The sequence below is a fragment of the Sorex araneus genome, chromosome 2, assembly GCF_027595985.1.
Source record: "Sorex araneus isolate mSorAra2 chromosome 2, mSorAra2.pri, whole genome shotgun sequence".
In the NCBI taxonomy this organism is placed as follows: Eukaryota; Metazoa; Chordata; class Mammalia; order Eulipotyphla; family Soricidae; genus Sorex; species Sorex araneus.
Window position 1 is genome coordinate 242,034,535 of NC_073303.1, and position 20,628 is coordinate 242,055,162.

The window sequence follows — 20,628 nt, forward strand, 5'->3', positions numbered from 1 at the left end:
AAAAGCAAAACCTAAACATCTTTTTTTTGTGTTTACCAAATTTTTATTTATTTATTTATTTTTTGTCATCTGGACTTTATTGATCTAATAAAATTACATTAAGAATTGAAATGAATTATACATTATTGTGCTCATGTTTCCCCCATACAAAGTTCGAGAACCCATCCGTTCACCAGTGCCCATTCTCTACCACCAGTAAACCCAGCATCTCTCCCACCCTCCCCAGTCCCGTCTCCCCTGCCGCCCCACACTGCCACTATGGCAGGGTATTCCCTTTTGTTCTCTCTCTCTGATTAGGTGTTGTGGTTTGCAATAAAGGTGTTGAGTGGCCATTGTGTTCAGTCTCTAGTCTACATTCGACATGCATCACCCTTCCCCTGCATGACCTCCGACCACATTTTACTTAAAACCTAAACACCTTGTGTGGATTGCCCTGCTGCTCATAGTGATCCTCTCATCAGATATTCTGTTTGCTATGCGTCTGTTGGGATTGTGAGAACCACCGAGATGTCCTCCACTCACACTGCCTGAGTCAACTACATTTCTTTCGACAAATTCAAAGTTTGATTTCAGAACTCAAACCATCAATTCAGGTTTTGGCATTGCAGCAATTTGATTTGGGAATGGCGCCACTAAGTATGAGCGAGCTGGTCAAATTTGCAAATTTGGAACAGATATTATGGTGACACTATACTCAGTGGACCAACAATGTCACTTTTAAGGTGGAGGACTGGGCACTGCAGAGAGGAAATCTAGAACCTAATGCTTGGGGTAGATGCCCTTAGCTTCACTGGGTGGTGAAATCACTGCTCAAAACCGAAAGAAATTTCTATTTTTCTGCATCAAAAATTTTTAATTTCATTTAATTGAAGCTGGTAACTGTTTTAAAATAACTAATTTGGGGTTGGAGCCTTATTACAGTGGGTACTGAGTTTGCATTGTATGCAACTGACCTGGGTTCAATTCCCAGAGTCCCATATGGTCCCCTCGGCACTTCCAGGAATATTTCCTGCGTGCAGAACCAGGACTAACTCCTGTGTGTCGCTGGGTGTGACCCAAAAAACGGGTGTTTTTTTGCCCAGCTGGGCCCAGGAGTGACCCTGGTCCTCAGGAGAGAGCACCCAGTTGCTCATTCCTGTGTGCCCTGCGGAAGGAGAATGAAGTTTTGTCCATGCTGAGTGCCTGTGGCTTCCCCCATTGTAGAGCCACTTTCAGGGCTGTGGTCGTCTTGATGCCAGCCTGCATCGGCACTGATGCCCTGAGAAACGGGGCTCAGACTTAGCTCTTGGCTGAGACTCTGGGGACCTTCCTGTGGGGCCCAGCGAGGAGTCCCAGGGCTGAGCCCAGGCCTCCTGTTTCCACAGGCAGCCTGGATCCCAACTTGCTTTTGCATAAGTAGGAGAGGAAGGAGCATCTGGCAGTGTCTTTCCAAGATGGGTCTGTGAGGTGGTTCCTGAAGGTACGGCTGGTCAGTGTGAATCTGGATTCAGTGCAGGGACATCTGTTCAGGACCCTGGGGATTGTGTACCTGTCTAGTGCTCTCAGCTCTCATTCTCCCCCCAGATCTTTGCAGTGAGACTCCAGTTTATCCTCAGGAATAACAGATGCTGGAGATGATGGTGACACGCTAACACACTGTCTGAGGGTGAGGGAGAATGACACAATGACATGTTACAGTGACTGCAGTGCACAGTCTTCAGGACAACTGAGTTTTTTTCAGGAGGGATCCCTGAATAGGCTACTGGCATATTCACAAACTCTCAAACTTTCTCCTACTTGAGGCCATGTTTGTGTCTGTTTTGTTGTATTTGTCTTTTGGGCCACACCCAGAGGTCCTCAATGTGTACCCCCAGCTCAGTGCCCAAGGATCACTCACTCCTGCCATGTCTAGGGGATCTTATGAGGTGTCATGGGTCCAAGTCTGACTTCTTGGATCTGTTTTGTTTTGTTTTAGGAGGTGATAAGGGCCCACACCAAGCAATTCTCAGGATTCCTCCTGGCTCAGAACTCTGGAATTTTACCTGGCAGTGCTTGGGGGACCATATGGGACAGTGGGGATCACCAGCCCTACTCACTGTCTTTGGGTCCATTGTCCTGTTACTCCATCCTACTGCTTTGTTTTCTTTTGTATTTATAATTGTGCCACAGTGGAGTGCTCAGGGCTTCCTCTTGGCTCTGTGATCCTGATTCACATTCCAGGACATGCGTTTCCCCTATTTTATCCTTCCTGTTATGGAGAACCTTGCCCGCTCAGTCACAAAGTCCTCTTGCTCTTGCTACCTCTGTGAGTAAAATGCATTTTCTCTTTGTAAAGTGCAGAAAGTTGAAAAATTAGATATTCTTTTTTTCTATTGAGTATTTAACTCACTTATTAATTTTCATTTTTCGTTTGGGGGCCACAGCCAGCAATGCTCTGGGCTTACTCCTGACTCTATTCAGGAATCATTCCTGGTGGCTTTGGGGGAGGGACCCTGTGGAATGCAGAGGATCAAACCAGGGTCAACTGTGTGCAAGGCAAGTTCCCTCCTGTGTGTTTTCTTGCTCTCACCCCAGGACCTAATGTTGATTTGTTCTACTAGATTTCTGTTTAATATTATAATATTTTTGGTTAGAGTGAACCAAGTGGCCTGAGGGAGAGAACAGCAGCATTGCCTTGCCTGAGAGTGATGGCAACCCAGATTCCAACCCGCTTCTGCATCCCGGAGAGGAAGAATCGTCTGCCAATGTCTCCTCTTTTGTGTCTGCCCTTGTGTATCCAAGGGTGCAGCTGGTCAGGTCATTTCTTGCTCCAAAGCAGGGACTTGCAGTCAGGGCCCTGGGGGGTGTGCTCCTGTCTGGTGCTCACAACTCTGACTTCTCCTCCAGGTCTTTGCACGGAACCTCTTGTTGACCTTTGGAATGACAGAGTCTGGAGATGTTGGTGATTTGCCATCTGACACACTTTCCCCAGGTATAGGAGAGTGACATGGTGATATCACGTAGTGACTGGGCCATCTCTCTTTGTAAGTTTCAGGAAGGAGATGTGGGATGTGTTGCTGGTCGGTGATAAGTTTTGGGGTATCGGACTGTACGTAGGTGTGATTGATCATTTACAGAAGTAAAGCACTTTGTATAGAGGCAATTTTCCTGGAGGGATTAACTCAAGATGATGCTCTTTCTCCCAGGTACATCTATAATGGTATTTTCTTTCCTTTCTGTACATATTAAACAATTAAGTTTAGTTCTTACCATTACTTGCATTTATTTGGATAAACACAGTAAGAGATATGGGTTCCAAAACTTTGTTCTCGGGGCTCTGAGGGCCAGCCTGCTGGGCTTTACCATATATCCCAATCTGGGTTCTCAGGCCATTTCAGCTTGTTATTATGCATGAGATCTGTCTCTTAAGTCATAACAGCGTTCATGAGTGCCGTCCTTTCAAGCTTTCTAGACTGCCCCATTTTGATGGCAGGGTAGCTTGGTCGCTCTCTCTAGGTCTATCCCAGTCCCATGGCAGGATCTCCTTTGTGGGAAGTTAGGAACTATGGCAACCAAATCCTGAGTAAAGTAATTATGATTGACACGCAGGAGTAGATGTATTTCAGAGTCAATCAACTCCCAAATATTAGGAGCATAGCATTACTGGTCTTTCTGTGTTTAAGTAAAGAACATTGCTTTGTAGTATAATATGAAAAGGCTATAGGGGAAGGGGAAGTAGAAAAGCAAGTAATTCACTTCAAATACAAAGTTGAGAATCACCAGAAGTTTTGGCTGACAAAAAACCAACTAACTCTGGGAATATAACAATGAAAGGTAAAGCACGAAGAAAAAGGCAAAGATAAAGGCGGGATTAGGGGTCCTGATGAGAGCATTGTAAGCTTTTGGGAGGGGGAATTCACTGATAAGGCCTAAAAAACTAAGAGTTAATATCCAGCAAAAACCTAAAGAAATTCTGTTATTTTTTCACACCAATGAAATACTGTGATTTTTTTCTTCTATAGATAGTAAACCCCCACCGCCATGTAATCCCATCAATGGCCAACATCCAGAAAGTACCAAATCAAGAAATCTTATAACCTAGTTCTCCCTCTCAGAGAACCTGGCAAACTACCGAGAGTTTACTGCCTGCATGGGAGAGCCTGGAAAACTCCCTGTAGTGTATTCTTATGCCAAAACCAGCAACAATGATGGGTCTCTTTCCCCTGATCCTAACAGAGCTTCCAATGCGGCACTATTGGGAAGGATGAGTAAAGAGAGGCTTCTAAAATCTCAGGGTTAAAATGAATGGAGACCGCTCGAGAAAATCGACAATCAATGGGATGATGATGAGAAGGAGATGATGATGATGATAGTAAGCACAAGTGTTTATTGTTTAATAGAACTGGTTTGTGGGTTCAATGATAGTAAAGTGTGAAGGGCACTTGCTTTGGAGGGAATGGAAACCTCAGCTCCATCCCCAACATCCCATAGGCTCTCCATAGCCCCACCAGGAGTCATTCCTAAACACTGCTTGGTGTGTCCTCTCCCCAAATGAATAAAACAAGAAAAGACAGAGGAAAAATATCTCATTGATCCTGAGAAGCTCATTGACCCTGAGAGTAATGTGCTTGTGCTGAGATGTTTTAAATGGCCCCAGTGGCCCATCTAGACGAGTTACGCCTAGACCTGCTCAGTACAGTAGTGTTGCGTCCAGCCTTCCACACATGGGAACATGTCCTCCAAATGAATCAATAAACACAAAACATTATGAATATCTGAATAATATAGCCCTGTGATCTCTCTGAGATAATTGTGGGGATGGGAGGTTGGTGGGGCAAGGCTGAGGCATGGTCATGGAAGTTGTTTGCAAAGGAATTTTTGGGAATTTTATTTTCTTAGTAAAAATAAAACAAACTTTTTCCTCCATATGCCATCTCCTCAGCCCCTCAGTCCCATCTATCCCAGACCTGGCTACTCCCATATGTCCAGGTCACAGCGTCCAAAGCCAGCAATGGGAAAAACATTAACATTCCTGTTCTTGACTACTAGGAGCCTGGCCCTTTAAAGCTCCGACGGGAAGTGCAGTGACGTCACGGAATCCAGTCCTTGTTTCCTAGGAGTTTTCCGCATTCCGGGCTGAAATGCGTTTCTGCCAACTTTGCTGCTGAGTTGAGGACCGGGAGAGCAGCAGGGAAGGAGGTACCAGGGTAAACAGGGGTTTTTCCATATTGGCCGTTGAGTGGTCGCTCCGAGCGCCCAAACCTCCATGGTCTTCACTTTGTGAGCGGTGGGGTCCAAGGGGTCGCTCCGAAAAGGTGGCAGGAGTGGCGGCTTCTCACCCGGGACCCACCGAGTGCTCCTGCTGAAAGGTTTATCTCATTTATTCATTGACTTTTATGGCAACAAGGGAGCTTTTACTGCAGAGAACTTATTTCTAATAACGCATAAGAGGGGACGCTCGTCCCATGAGGAGGGCGCTGGACTTACATGCAACCGACCGGGTTCTACCTCCGGGACCCTACTGGGTCCTGGGATCACCACCAGGGATGAGCCCTGAGATTCTCCCCGGGCCGCAATAAAAGATCCGGGATGGGTAGAGGAGGCACGTGGTCCTGCAAGAGAAGGAGTTTGAATGGAGAAGCTCGTTTTTAAAGTAAGGAACAGGGGCCGTAGCGATAGCACAGCGGGTAGGGCGTGTGCCTTGCACCCTGCCGACCTGGGTTCAATCCCGGCATCCCAAGTTGTCCCCAAAGCACTGCCTGGAGTAATTCCTGAGTGCAAAGCCAGGAGTAACCCCTGAGCATCGCTGGGTGTGACCCAAAAAGCAAAAACTATATAAATAAATAAGGAACAACCCTTTTTGTTTGTTTGTTTTCTTTTCGGGTCATACCCAGCTATGCACAGAGGTTACTTCTGGCTCTACACTCAGGAATTAATGCTGGCGGTGCTGGAGGTACTATATGGGATGCTGGGAACGCCCTACCCACTGTGCTATCGCTCCTGTCCCGGAACAACGTTTTTAAAGTTAGAAAATAACCAGTTTTTCCTTTTAAATCAATTTGTAATCGTGTTTTGGGCCACACCCGGTATTGCTTAGGGCTGAGTCCAGGCTCTTCTGCTCAGGGATCTCTCCGGGGGTTCGGGGCCCAAATGGGGTGTCAGGATGTGAGGCCAGTGCCCTTCCCACTGAACTTTCCTCAACCCCCAACCAGAGAGAGAGTGTCGGCCAGAGGGAGCTTCAGTGTACCCCAGATCTGAGGGGCCGCATGCAGCCACCGCCATATTGCTGGGACACTTGCAGCATCCTTGGCGGTCACAGGGGTGTGGTGGGGATCCTTCAGGAGTGTCCCCAGGCTGACCCTTTGCTGGCTGCCTTTCATTGCTTAGGCTGAGTACAGTCGGGGCTATAGTGTCCATTTTTCTCATCAAAGGGACCTGGCGGCACCTTCTTCAAAAGAAATATCTCTTTGAGCCACAGCCAGTACTGTTCTGGGGTCACTCCTGGCTCTGCATCAGGGATCTCTCCTGTTGGTAGTCAGGGGATCCTATGGGAAACCAGGGAACAATCCGGGTCAGGTGTGTGCAAGCAAATGTCCTCTCAGTGGAGGAGCCGCCTGCCCTAGGATGGTGGGGGACGAAGGCTCATTTTTCACGTGCTTGGGATTCAAAACCATGTCACGGAGCTTTTTGATTTCCACGTTTTAACAGATGCAGTAAATTCTGGGAGTTTGGGGAGATGCAGAACTTTTATAGAACACAGAGTGGAGGTGGGGGGATGCATCAGGGTGGGTTTACTCCTGCCTCTGCACTCAGGCAGCACTCCTGGAAGTGCTCAGGAACCTCTTGGGATGCCAGTAATGAAACCCGAGCAGGACGCTTGCAAGACAAGCACCTCACCCACTTTACTATATCTCCAGCCCCTTTGGTCAGGAAATTTTTGAATTTATTATTGTTTTTTTTCCTTTTTTTTAAAATTTTTATTAAATCACCATGTGGAAAGTTACAAAGTTCTCAGGTTTATATGTCAGTTATACAATATTCAAGCACCCATCCCTTCACCAGTGCCCATATTCCACCACCAGAAACCCCAGTTTACCCCCCGCCCCCACCCCCTACCCCCTACTGTACAACTAATGAATTTCACCCCATCCTTTCTCTACCTTGATTACACTCCATAACTCAACACAAAACTCACTATAGTTGTTGGAGTCTCCAACCAAGAGAGACAGACCTACTACATTTGATAATTAGTTTTCCACTGCTGGAAACGAAGGGACATGCAGCCCCACTGCTACAAGTACACAACTCTCTCTCTCTCTCTCTTTTTTTTCCTTTTTCCCCCTCCCCCCCTTTTTTTTTTCTTTTTCCCCCTCATCCCCCTTCCCGCGCCCCACAGCATGGTGTACGCCACGCCGCTTCGGCCAGCGTGGGGCTTTTGCTTAGTTCACAGTCCAGAGGTGGCTGCTACATTAAAAACCCTCAACATTTCAACAAAAACCCACTGTTATTATCTGGAGCTTCCCCCCCAAGTCAGACCTGTTCAAATGGAACCATTTCACATTGCTGACAATTATAAATGTTAAGTTGCGCGGACGCGGCTGCGTCCGCGCGGTTTTGGATTTCTGTATAAAGTCCAGGGAAAATTCTGCCAGAAATTACATAGCCCAGCTCACAGTCCCAGTGCATTGCTGTAAGAAGTCTCTGAATTCAAAGTCTTTAGGCGCAGAGGGTCCGATTCGCGCTCAGCGGCTCCAGATTTATCTGGGCCGAGGGCGTGCCGGTTACGCCCCCTTCCCTTGAGTTCCTGGGAACCCCAAAAGTAAAATCCGAATACCTGTGGGTTTGGAGTCACAGAAGATGGCGCCTGCCACATGGGTGCCGCCAGCCCGCCGCTTTCCGTGCAGGAAGACAGGGTGGGGAGGAAAAAAAATCCACCCCCGGCAGTACAGAGTTGTAGCCCAGTTCGCAGTCCCAGTGCATCGCTATCGGATGTTGCGCTGGATGCCCGAATGTGTTACATCTTTGGAATCAAAGTCTTTAGGCGCAGAGGGTCCGATTCGCGCTCAGCGGCTCCGGATTTATCTGGCTATTATTGTTTTTTAATTGCAGTTTTGGGGCCAAAAAACACAGTGCTCAGGGCTTACACTTGATCTGAGCTCAGGCATTGTTCCTGGAAGTGTGTGTGGGGGAAACCATGGACTTTTGAAAATTGAACCCAAATTAGCTGCTTGATGAGAAGCACCCTATCAACTGTACTACCTCTGCTAACCCTCTATGATTTTATTTTGCTCCAGAAAAAAAAATTTCTGCTTTACCTGCCAAGTTTTTGAGCATCATCTCATCCCCAGTGTTCATCTTTCCCAGGCCAGGGGTACCCCCTGCTGTTTTTGTGAATATTTGCAGAAATGGGGTTTCTAGGGACCAGCTGCCACAGGTGTTTTTGAATGTCTCACTCTAGGGGTCTGTGCAGTGGTACAGTCAGGAGGGTGTTTGTCTTGGACTTGCTGACTAGGTTCGATCCCCACCATCCCATAGAGTCCTCTGTGCCATTGTCTCTGTGTAAAAACACAAAAGAGAAGAGGGGTCCACCGGGGCTCTATCTCTCACACTGCCCGCGTTCGGTGGTCTCCAGCCGCTTCCCCACCTCGGGGGAGGTTGATGGCGATGATGAGGCAGGCGAAGGAAGGAAGAAGGCCAAACTGGTTGCTCGATCAGTTTATTTCGTTCTCTCTCTCTGTACACTCCCGTCTCTCTCGTTGCTTCCTCCCTGTTCTCGATCTTTCTCTGGATCTTCTAATATTCCCCTTTCTGTCCTGCTCGCTCTCACTTCTTTCACCTTGTGCTCTGCTTATGTGTGTGCCACTGTGCTCTCTGCGCCTGTCTGTGTCTTGTGTCTTCTTCCTCTGTCTTCTTCCGTCTCTGTGTCTCTTCTATCTCTCTGTCTTCTTCATCTGTCTCCCTCTTCTGTCTCCTTCTTCCTCTGTCTCCCTTGTCTTCTTTCTCCCCCCCCGATCTCTTCTATCTCTCCTCAGTGCCCCACAGTCTTAGTTTATATAGCAAATTACATAGGGTGGTGACACAAAGGTGGGTTTAACATTAGCAAAGAAGGATAAAACCATTTCTCGAGGAGATTAACAAAATCTCATCTAAGGAAATCTCATCTAAGGAGATCCACTCAAGGGTGGGGGTCCAAACAAGGGTGTGTCAGGGTGTGAGCTAGTAATCTACTTAAATAGTTATAGTAAATCTACTTCTAATATTTCTAGCAATGTCATTCTGTATGAGCACAGCAAGAGATATAAGTTTAAAGTTTGTTTCTTCCTGAGGACATTCACTATATAATCCAGACCACAGTCCTCAGACCAAGTTAATCTTCCTAACCCCAGCAGGATCCTAATCTCATTTTACTTTTGGATCATGATAGCATTGTCTATGATCATGCCCTCAACTTATAGTTGAGTATTGTGGCACTTTGGCCTGGCCCATTTTGATGCCAGGGTAGCACATAACTCACCACTTGCCCTGGATCCTTCCTGTCCCTCATCAGGATCCTGCTTTTGGGGTGCTAGGAACTGAGGGCAACTTGAGTTAAGAAAGCAGATGCCCAGGAGTAAATATTATTGGAGTCAATCAACTCCCAAGTTACAAGCACAATATTGTCTTCCTGTGTTCATATAGAAGGACATTGCTTTAAGATAAACTATGTTCCCTAAGGCAAGGCTAAGAGGACAAACCCCATGTTCTCCTACAGTTTCCATCTGTGTCCCTCAACAAAAATGAAAATAAATAAAGGGCACGAGTCATAGTACAGCAGTTAGGGCATTTGCTTTCCAATTGGCATAACTGAGTTTGATCCCTGCACCCCATAGGGTCCTCTGTACATTGCCAGAAGTGGCAGAGAAATAAAAAACTATCAAAAATTAATGATGAGCTAGAGTGTTAGAAATGCAGGTAGGGCACTAGCCTTACATTTTGTTGCCCTGCATTTTATAGGTTGCTTTGAGCATGTGTGGCTCAAACCACACAGCTCCCGCCCCCAATATAAAAGTCTCACTCCAAAATTACAGAATTTTTCTTGACATCTGAGCACTCTTTGTACTTCTTTTTGGGGGGTTGGATTTATATGACTGTTTTTGTTGTTGTTTTTTCTTGTTGGTTTTACCCTTTTTGCTACAAACTTGAGGTGCTCAGGGACTGCCCCTCTGTCCATGTGTCTCTGGATACAGGGGAGCCATGTTGTATCCCCAACGGTAAAGCAGTTGCTCAGGCCTCTGAATTCCTCTCCCTGGGTCTATCTCACTACTCGGGGAGCAGACGAGGTGGGATTTGGGGCCACTCCTGACAGTGCTTGAGGGCCACTCGCTGCTCTGTGCTCAGGCTACCAGTTAACAATGAATACCAGGGAAGGCCAGGGCTTCCAGCTGGCCTGCATCAGTTCAGCCAGGTGTACCCTTTCATTCCTACCTTCCTTGGAATTTTGTAGATGTAAACATTCTGGAATCTACTCAACAAGAGTCTGTCAGGAGGAAAAGAAGGAGTTGGAGTCTCTGAACAAAATTCTGTGCTATCACCATGAAGCTTTTAGACCAAGTGTCATTTTCCTCTCCTTTATCTTATGCAAAGTCCCATACCAAAAACTGAGTCAAATCGTGCACTCTGTGAAAACCTGGCCTTTAAGCTGGGTGTGGCCGCAAAAGATAATCAAACTTCTGAACTGAACTTTGAGAATATGTTCTGGATTTCACACCTTTGCTGTTGGCAGATAACTTCCTCTTTGATTGAGCTGGGTGTGGTTGGGAGTGGAGAGGGGGGTCTGCCAAAACAGCAGTGCTCAGGGATCACTCCTCGGGGATTCAGGGTGTATAGTTGAGTCTGTTGCGTGCATGGGAAGTGCCCTGCCCACTGGTCTCTCTTCCTGGCCCCTGCTGGCAATTCAAACCTTTTGATTTGTATCATGTGCTTCCAGCTCATGGTCACATCAGGAGCTCCTCGGTTCAGCAGCCCTGCCGTGGCCTCTACCAGCTGAGCCTCATCTCTGCCCCCTTCATGCCCGTCTGTGTCCTCACAAGCTTCACAGATTTATATAGAATTAGAATTCCTGGGGTCAGAGATAGACCAAAAGTGCAGTTCGGGGCCTTGCAAGCAGCCTGCTATGGTACAGTCTCCAGCAAAATGCAGTGCCCTCAAGTCCCACTAGGAATAGGCCCAAAGTTCTGCCACTTGTGGCTCCAAATCCTAAACCTGTGCCCTATCAAATGGACTGGAAGGAGTTGAAGCATAAAATACATTTTTTTCCTGTTGGATTTTGGGCCATACCTTGTAGTTGCTACTTCTGGTACCTAGTGGAGTGCTAGGCACAGAACTCAGGTCAGCCGTCGTAAGGTTGACTATCATACCCTAGTAGACTATCACTGTCATCCCATTGCTCATCGATTTGCTCGAGCGGGCACCAGTAACATCTCCATTGTGAGATTTGTTGTTACTGTTTTTTGGCATATCAAATATGACATGGGTAACTTGCCAGACTCTGTCATGTGGGTGAGATACTCTTGGTAGCTAGCAGGGCTCTCTGAGATGGACAGAGAAATCGAACCTGGGTCGGCTGCTTGCAAGGCAAACACCCTACCCTCTGTGCTATCGCTCCAGCCCTTAGTTCAGTACTAAGTATAAATATATTAGCATGGAAGAAAACGTCGGATTATGATTCTAATCATTTCCTCTTTGAAGTCTGCACTACTGCAGGAGAGCACTAGTGTGTCATAGTATCTGAATTTAGAAATACCATACTACTACTACTACTACTACTACTACTACATACTACTGCTATCTAGTTAGTTGTCAACAGACTATAGTCCAGCCTTTCAAAATAGTGACTTACTTTAGGCTAGATGTCATGCCTGGTGATGCTCAGGTGTTACTCCAAGCTCTGTGCTCACTGATCCCTTTATGCACCTTTATGCACTTTTCGGTGATTGCAATTGAAAAATAGGTCGAGCATGTGCCAAGCAAGCACCCCCTGTTTTGTGCTTTGTCTGTGGATATCATTACAAAACTTTTATACTGGCTAATATCAAGAAAGTTATGAAATTAGATGTTCTTGGTTCTCCTGAATACACAACGGTTTTTCAATTTATTTTGCATTGTTAGTACATAGTAACAACTTTTTTAATTGGTTTTGTTTTTGTTTATTAGTCTCTGTTTATTAGTCTCAGCCAACTGTGTTCCTAGCTTACTCATGACTGTCTGCTCAGGAATCACTCATGCTAGACCTGGAGGATCCTATGGTATGTGGGATTTAAACCAGAATCAGCTGCGTGCAAAGCAAATGCTGTATCAGATCTGATTTTACTCAGGCCCCAGAAACTAATTTTTATCTGTTCCGCCAGGTTTCTGCTTAGATGTTATAACATTTTCTCTTAGAGTGGACCCAGGGGCCTGAGAGACAGCACAGCAGGACAATGCTTGCCTTGCCTTCCCTGAGAGCGATGGTCAGCCCAGATTTGAACCCGGTTCTCATCCCCTAAAGAGGAAGGAGCATCTGGCAGTGTCTCTCCTGGGTATTTCTGTGAAATGATGTCCAAGGGTGAAACCACTCAGATCAGACTGTTTCTTGATCCAATGCAGGGACTTCTTGTTAGGGTCATATGAGTTTTGATCCTCTCTGGTGCTCACAACTTTGACTTCTCCAGGTCTTTGTCAAAGCCTTGGTGGGGATCCTCAAGAATAACAGCCTGGAGAAGATGGTGTTGCGCCGTCTGACACGCTGTCCCCAGGTAGTAGAGTGACGCGATGAGGCTCTACGGTGACAGGAGCGCACAGGCCTCCAGGGTGGACTATCTGGGAGTCGTTTCAGGAAGGAGATGTTGATGTGGCTCTGGTTGGAGTGCCCCATTCTACTGCCTGTGGCCACTTTTGTCCATGTTCATTTGGTTTTCTGTGTTTGCTTTGGAGCAACACCTAGTGGCTCTCAAGAAAGGCTCCCAGTTTAGTGGTCAGTTGTCAATCGTCAGTCCGGGTCTCCTGGACCTTATGGATGACGGACAAGTCTGACTTCTTGGGGGCTTTGCTTATATTTGTTGGATGGAGAAGTGGTTAGTTGTGGGGGCCACATCTTGTGATTCTTGCAATTACCCATTCTGACATTGCACCTGCTCTGCTTGGGGGACCATATAGGACACTGTTATTGCCACATACCAACTGTACTCTTACTCCAGCCCTCTGCTTTGTTTCCTTTCATATTTTTTTTCTTGCCTAGTGGAGGGGCTCGGCGCTTTTAGGAGAAGAGCTTGGGATTCACACCTGAAGCGCATCACAGGCCCCAGGGTGTGCTGGCACCTGTTATGACTGCAGATCCCATAATTTGCGATTCCCCTATTTTATTTTCCCACTCTGGAGCACCTCGCCTGCTCCACCACAGTCTCAGGTTAAAACGCTGCTGTGTGTTTCGTTTTGAGCCTGCGCCATTCCCAGGGAGAGCGATCAAAATTTCTCTGGGGCCGACTGAGTTCTTGTGGGTCAAGTAACTTTTATCTCCTAGTAAAGGGATTTGGCCCAGCCCTGAATTGTGAGGTCAGAGTCGTACCGGCACATACGTCCACCCATAGCTTTGACTTTCTGAGTGGACATTGTGCATCACCTCATTCCTAGAATAGGAATGGGAGATGTATCATAGGGCAGGGCATGTCTAGTATTTTGGTCCAACCTAGTGTTGCTTCTTTTTATTTTTTGCTTCTTGGGTCACATCCAGTGATGTGAAGGGGGGGGCGGTTATTCATGCCTCTGCAGTCAGGAATCACTCTTGGCGGTGCTCAGGGGACCCTATGGGATGACGGGGATCAGACCTAGGTCATTCCATGCAAGGAAAACGCCCTAACAGCTGTACTCCGCCCCTCCTAGTGTTGCTTCTTCTTGGTCCTGCTGGGCATGTGTTCAGGTCTTACTCTTTGCAGTGCTGGGACCACTGGTCCTCTGATGCTGGGGTTGGCCATGGGGTGTTTGTGTAAGACCATCACCTCCAGGAACCTTCTAGAGTAGCACCTTGACATTGCTGCAGACCTGGCTTCCTTAGAGTGATTTCTTGGGACTGTGAGCCAGGAATGTGCATGGAAGCTGGTTCTTTCCAAAGAAACAGGGGAGATGTCCTGAGCCCCTCTAGTGCCGTCCTCATGGCTGAGAAAACAGAGTGGTGACTGGCACTGTCTCCCGTCCCCTGTGTCTGTCTGCTCAGGACGTAGTGACCTACTCCGATGTGTCCATGAACTTTACCCAAGAAGAGTGGACATCCCTGGATGCCTCTCAGCGAAAGCTCTACAGGGACGTGATGCTGGAGACCTACCAGCACCTGCGGGCCATTGGTGAGAGCCGCATGGGGCGCACCCTGCCGGCACAGACCTACTTAGACTCCTGGGGTGTGGCCGGGTTCAACAGGAGCCATGATCTGAATAGTTCCTTCCAGTTCTAAATCAGTTTCTTCTTGTTTTACACAAAGCTTCACTGTATTTGTTTGGGTTTGACTTTGGTGCCAAGTACACATTCTACCTGGCTGTGTGTTAAATGATCATTTCTTGGGGTGTTCGGGGACTCTGGGGCTGCTAATGCTTGAACTGGGTTGCCAGCTTCAGTAGTTAGAGCATTACCTGCAGTACAATTGCACCATTCCTTCAAGTTCAAGAATTTTGTTTTGCTTTGATTTGGTTCGGGAGTTTCACTGAAAATGCTCAGGAATTACTCTTGGTTGTGCTCCGGGAGCATATGGGCTGCATCGGATTAAACCGTATTTGTGCAAATCACAGGTGTTCTACCCGCTGTAATATCTTCCCCAACACAAGTTGTTTATTTCTTAGGGCTTTAGCCATCAAGTCCTAATCTATTTCAGTGTTTGGGGCTACTTGCAGTATTTCTTGGGATAATGGTACTTCAGCATGACTCAGGGTTTGCTCCGGGACTCTGCACTTAGGGATCACTCCTGGCTGCTTCCTGAGACCCTACAGAATGTTAGTGATCCAGCTGGGATTGACCTTGACCAAGGCAAATATCCACTTGATGGGCTCTGTCCAGATCTGTTTTTTTTTATATTTTTTTATTAAAAATTTTATTTAATTTATTTAATAAAATTTATTTAATACTATATATGAGTTGAGCTATGGGCTAAAATTTTAACTTAAATCTAAATCAATTTATTAGTTAAATTTAAATGTAAAATGGGTTACTCTAATTTAAATGTAACATAAATGACTTTGATTGTTCCATGAGACATAGTAGATAGAAGTTATTTTTTTATGCTAACCTACTTTACAAAAGAAGAGATATGGTCTGACACATTCAATAAGTAGCCCCTGACTGACAAAGACAGTGATTCTTAAATAGGAGTTCTTTCCAGGAATTATGCTTCTTATATTCTAACTTTAGAAAAGATAACCTAGTTAACTAAGAATAAATTTATATGAGTGAAATTGAGCAGGTATCTCTGTGGAATAGCAAATAATCAATATAATGGGAGCCTGGAAATGGGAGGAGAAGATAGATGACAACACCACAATTGTCACATAGATCTAGTAGAGTTGCTTCCAATGGAACCTGCAGATCTGTTTTTTTTTTTTAAGGTTTTTAATAAATAGTGGGTCGTGACATCTCTGTCTAGTTTGGGGTTTTTTTTACTCTTGGACTTACTGCATTCAGTGTCACTGTCACTGTCATCCCGTTGTTCCTCGATTTGTTCGACCGGGCACCAGTAACGTCTCCATTGTGAGACTTGTTGTTACCAGTATTGGCATATCACATATGCCACGGGTAACTGCACTCAGTGATCACTTTTATTTATTTTTATTTTTATTTTTTTGCTTTTTGGGTCACACCTGGCGATGCACAGGAGTCACTCCTGGCTCTGCACTCAGGAATTACCCCTGGCCGTGCTCAGGGGACCATATGGGATGCTGGGATTTGAACCCGGGTTGGTCGCGTGCAAGGCAAACACCCTACCCGCTGTGCTATCTCTCCAGCCCCCTCAGTGATCACTTTTAGAGGGACTCAGGAAACTCCATATGGTGCCAGGACAGAGAAATCTCTACAGAGGCGAGGGCAATTGTCTTGGAGGATGTTCAGGCAGGTTCAATCCCGGGTATAGCATATGGTCACCAGGTACTTTCCAGGTGATTCCTGAGTACAGTCAGGAGTGACCCCTGATCATATCTGGTATGGACCTGACAAAGTTAAATACAGTGCTGGCATCAATCGCATAGAGGCCAGGGTTATATTGTTCGCAGGATTTTCTGGTCTCTCCTATTTCACTCTTAAATAAAAACATGGATTCTATTTCTCTGATAACCAGTAATCTGCAGCATATCAAAAGTGGTGATACTGTTTCATGCCTTTTGAGGAATTTGCCAGAATTTGTATGGACACATGGGATTAACCTGTTGCCTTTTCCTTGTCCCTGATCCTTGTCTCTGGGAGCAGGGCATTCCGAGGGGAAGCCTGCGGTGATCTCCTGACTGGAAGGAAGAGCCCTGAGGCCGGGGAGGAGAGTTGTGTGTGCAGGTGGGTATCTGAGGACCCTCCCTAGCTCCGCTGCTTGGCAGTGGGTGGGTGTCCTGAGCGTGTGTCAGACAAGTGACTGTCAGGAGTCGGGCTCCTGGATCCAGGGGTCTGTACTGTGCTAACATTGCTCTTCTTCTCCTTGCATTTTCAATCACAGAATAACCGTGCACTTTGGTTTCTGCCTTTGTCGTTTTTCCTCATCTTTCTTGTATGTAGAATAGTCCATGGGATCAGGTTCCTTTTGATCCCCTGTCTGTGCCTCAGCAGCCTGGCTTGACAGCATCCAATGTACAGCCTTGGGAGCCCTTTCTAGGAGCATCTGGGTGACTCTTTGTCTTCTATATCCTGCTTCTCTTTGCCGTCAGATTGTCAAAAATAATAAGAAATTTTCACTTGTTTTGTTTTTGGGCTGCATGATACTCGGCTTTTCCTGGCAGTTCTCAGGTTACTTTTTCTTTTTTTTTCCTTTTATAGGGGTGTACCAGGCAATGCACTGGGGTTACTCCTGGCGGTGCTCGGAACATCATATGGGATGCTCCAGATGGAACCAGGGTCAGCTGTGTGCAAGGCAAATACACTACCCAGTGTCATATTGCTACAGCCCCTCGGGTTACTTTTGGCAGTGCTTAGGGATCAGCCTCACAGTAAATGACAGACTTGATTTTCTCTCTGTAATCCACTAAGAAAAGTTTTTGCCTTCAGGTTCAAATTGTGAATCACTGAGCCCATAACAAAGCTAGACAGGACCAGCCCTGTAGGACAGTGGGATGGCACTTGTCTTGTGATCAGCTGACCTAGTTTCAATAAGGAGCATCCCATATGGTTCCTAGCGTTCTTGGGTCTGGTCTACAAACAAAACCCGAAAAAGATAGTGTGTGATTGCCAAGCTCCCCATGGAGATCCTCAAATAGATCTTCCACCTCCTCTGCCTATTCAGCTACTTTGCATGGACTAATTCTTACCTTGTGGACTGTGTTTGATTTCAGAAATCCACCTGCAGCTTCAGGATATGGCGCTGCCACACTTTGAATTGGGAAAGGGATCATCTAATTCGAGTGAGCTGGTAAGACTCACACATTCAAACTAAGTATTTTTACGCTGGCTGGATAGCTCAGTGGAGGAAGCATAGGATTAGAAAGGTGAAGGTTCAGGCTCCATCCTACCACCATGTTTACAGTCTTTGGATATGACAGGGAAGAACTCGAAGCCTAATTCTAGGAGGAAAGGGGCCGTAGCCTCACTTCAGTTAAAATCAATAAGTTAAAAAACTACAGAAATTTCTGTTTTTCACATAGGTGAAATATTGTGGTTTGTCCTTTGATAGAAAGTAAGCACAAGAGTTAGATTGATTCATAGAACTTGTTGGTTGTCCACTTCATCATGCAGTGGGAAGGGCACTTGCTTTACCCAGGGATAGACATCTGGGTTTCCAGCTCATATGTTCCCTAGATCCCCAGCAACATTGGTCCCTAAGATCTGCTTGGTGTGCCCCACGCCAAAATAAATACAAACTAAACTAAATTCAAACAAAACTAACAGAACAAAAAACATCATTGGTGCAAAAGAGGAATCCTCTTGTGACCCCTGTACTGGATCTCAGCCGTGTGGATGTAGTGTTGACTTCAAAATGAATCCCTGGTTTCACACTGAGCTAGAACTGAATCCAGTTTCGGGTCCCTTTTATTTCCACTGGAAACTGGTGCTTCAGTTTTCTACAGAGGGTGTTAACTCCACTTAAATTGACTGTTCATTAAGATAAAAAATATGTACACAATTTATGACCCCTCATTGGTCAATTTTGCAAGTCAGCTTTGACGAAATGTTAGATTGTAATGCAAATTTTCTGTACATATTCAGAGTTGGATTCGTGTGTTTCAAATGTCAGAAAGCAGAGCTGCCGTGTTGGAGTATAGTTCTAAGCTTCTGAGGTTTAACATTTGTTCTGTTTTTTCTCCCACACAGAGAGCTCAGGTTAATTCCATGCAAACAGTGCTCCCCCGGCACTCCCAATTCCATTATGCTTTTTTCACATGGGAATTCATTGACCCCCCCAAAAAATATTTTCTCTTATGCACTTGACTTACGCCTCCATTGAATTTCATTCCTAACACCCCAAAAGGCGGGTTGCAGCAATAGCCTTAGATGGGCCTGAGCAAGCCTTAATCTACCCTGGTTTCAGAAAGGGACAGCCTAAGCACCATAAGTAGTATGATAAATGAAGAACACAGTCATGGAACAAATTCTTAATTGACCCAAAAAGAGAGAACTGAATAAAGACCCTGTTGGAATTAGAAAAAACTAACCTGGCCTGAGAAGTGTGCAGTGTGAAATATCGAGAGATGTTCCCAGGAAAAACTACCCTTTTGGCTGGATCTAGGGTTTAGATAAAAGCCTGTATCACTTTACTGGGTCATGCAAAATAACTAGTAATCTTATAAAGAAGTAAATCTCATACAATGGTTTAAATGGATTATTGGCAAAGGAAATGAGAAAGCAATACAGCCTTAGAAGGAATCTAGCCCTTGGGCAGATCACTGAGGAGGCATCTAGAGTGGATTCTAGAGTGCTGGAGCCCCCAGATGATATACAGTCCTTGGGTGTATGTCCCAGAGGAACTTCACCTAGGAAGTTTCTTCACCTGTGTGCATTGTTTATGTTAATGTTCCAATACATGTATGCATCATTGTTGCCCAGCAAGCCTTCATGATTTTTCTCTAATTAATGCTAAGATAGGAATAAATGCCCCCTGAATTACCAACCAGTCATGGCCCTATTTGTACATCTAATGTGTGGTGACAGGCACTGATCAGCCCAGAATGTACCAAGGGGCCACAGGACCCCACGGGACAATAAATCAGAACATGACACTGCCTGGATGAATTGTTTTAGACATGAAGATTCGATGGAATAGAGCAGTAATTGAAATTATTCTCTTCTGTTCTGCAGGGAAGCAGCCATTCCCAGTGGAAGGCCTCTGATCCTGTGCACTGTGACAAATTCTTGAGTGGGCAATCCTGTCTTCATCCCCTTGGGGATGCTGAGACAGGCAGGGTATCCTCTGAGGGTCATCGGAAGGAAGGGAGCGAACTCACTCCAAAGAAGCCCTCCCCTGGGAGAAGCTCCTCACAGTCTGTTATGCACAAACCTCAAGCACAAACATACCCTGTGGCTCAGCCCATGGACTGTGGGAGAGGAGCAGTGTTTATAGTGAGTCCTTCAGGCAGACAGGCCCACAAGCAAATCAACAATGTACTGAACCAGTCCAAGTGTAAGAATTATGAGGGATCTTTCCCATGTTCTTGGCACTATGGTGTTCCTTTAGAAACCCTCAGTGGAGAGAATTTTCGGGAATGTCAGCAGCGTGGACAAAAGTTGAGTCAAAAGTTACCCTGTGGTGACCATACTTCTATCAAAGCAGAAAACAAACAACATTCATGTGAAGAATGTGGAAAGGTTTTCCGTCGATCCTCACACCTTATTCAACATAGGAGAATTCACACTGGAGATAGACCTTATATTTGTAAGGAATGTGGGAAGGCCTTCCGTCAGTCCTCACAGCTTACTGAACATAGGAAAATTCACACTGGAGAGAAGCCTTATGTTTGTGAGGACTGTGGGAAGGCCTTCAGTCGATCCTCATCCCTTATTGACCATTGGAGAATTCACACTGGAGAGAAACCTTATGTTTGTAAGGAATGTGGGAAGGCCTTCTCTCGATCAGCGGGCCTTTCTAAACACTGTAAAATTCATAGTAAAGAGTAACCACATAAATGTCAGATATGTGGGAAGACTTTCACTCTGCATTCAGGCCTTACTAGCCATATGAGAAATCATACTGCAGAGTAACCTTATGTTTGTAAGGAATGTGGGGTGGGCTTCACATTCCAAGCATCCTTTACTAAACATAGAAAAAATCGTACTGCATGACTTGATCTAATGACAATCCTTATGGTCAGAACAGGACCATTTATTACATCAGATTTTCTCTGGACAGTTGGGATCTGGAGTGCTACAACAGTACAGCAAAGGAGGTCAAAATCCTGCTTCCAATGGACAACCATTCCATGAGGTCAGTCAGTTCTATAAGGAAAAGTCAGGTGCTGATTATCACCCAGGGGCAGCTATGCCAGTTGC

General features: G+C 45.9%; 1 protein-coding gene across 1 annotated transcript in view; it reads left to right on the top strand.

Moving 5' to 3' along the window:
* LOC129401823 (zinc finger protein 780A-like) overlaps positions 1-20,256 on the top strand; it is a 78,599-nt gene extending 58,343 nt beyond the window's left edge. Inside the window, exon 6 of the mRNA XM_055124699.1 lies at positions 19,925-20,256. Coding sequence (XP_054980674.1) covers positions 19,925-20,256 — 332 coding nt within the window. The remainder of the gene's footprint in view (positions 1-19,924) is intronic.
* The last annotated feature ends 372 nt before the right edge of the window (positions 20,257-20,628 follow it).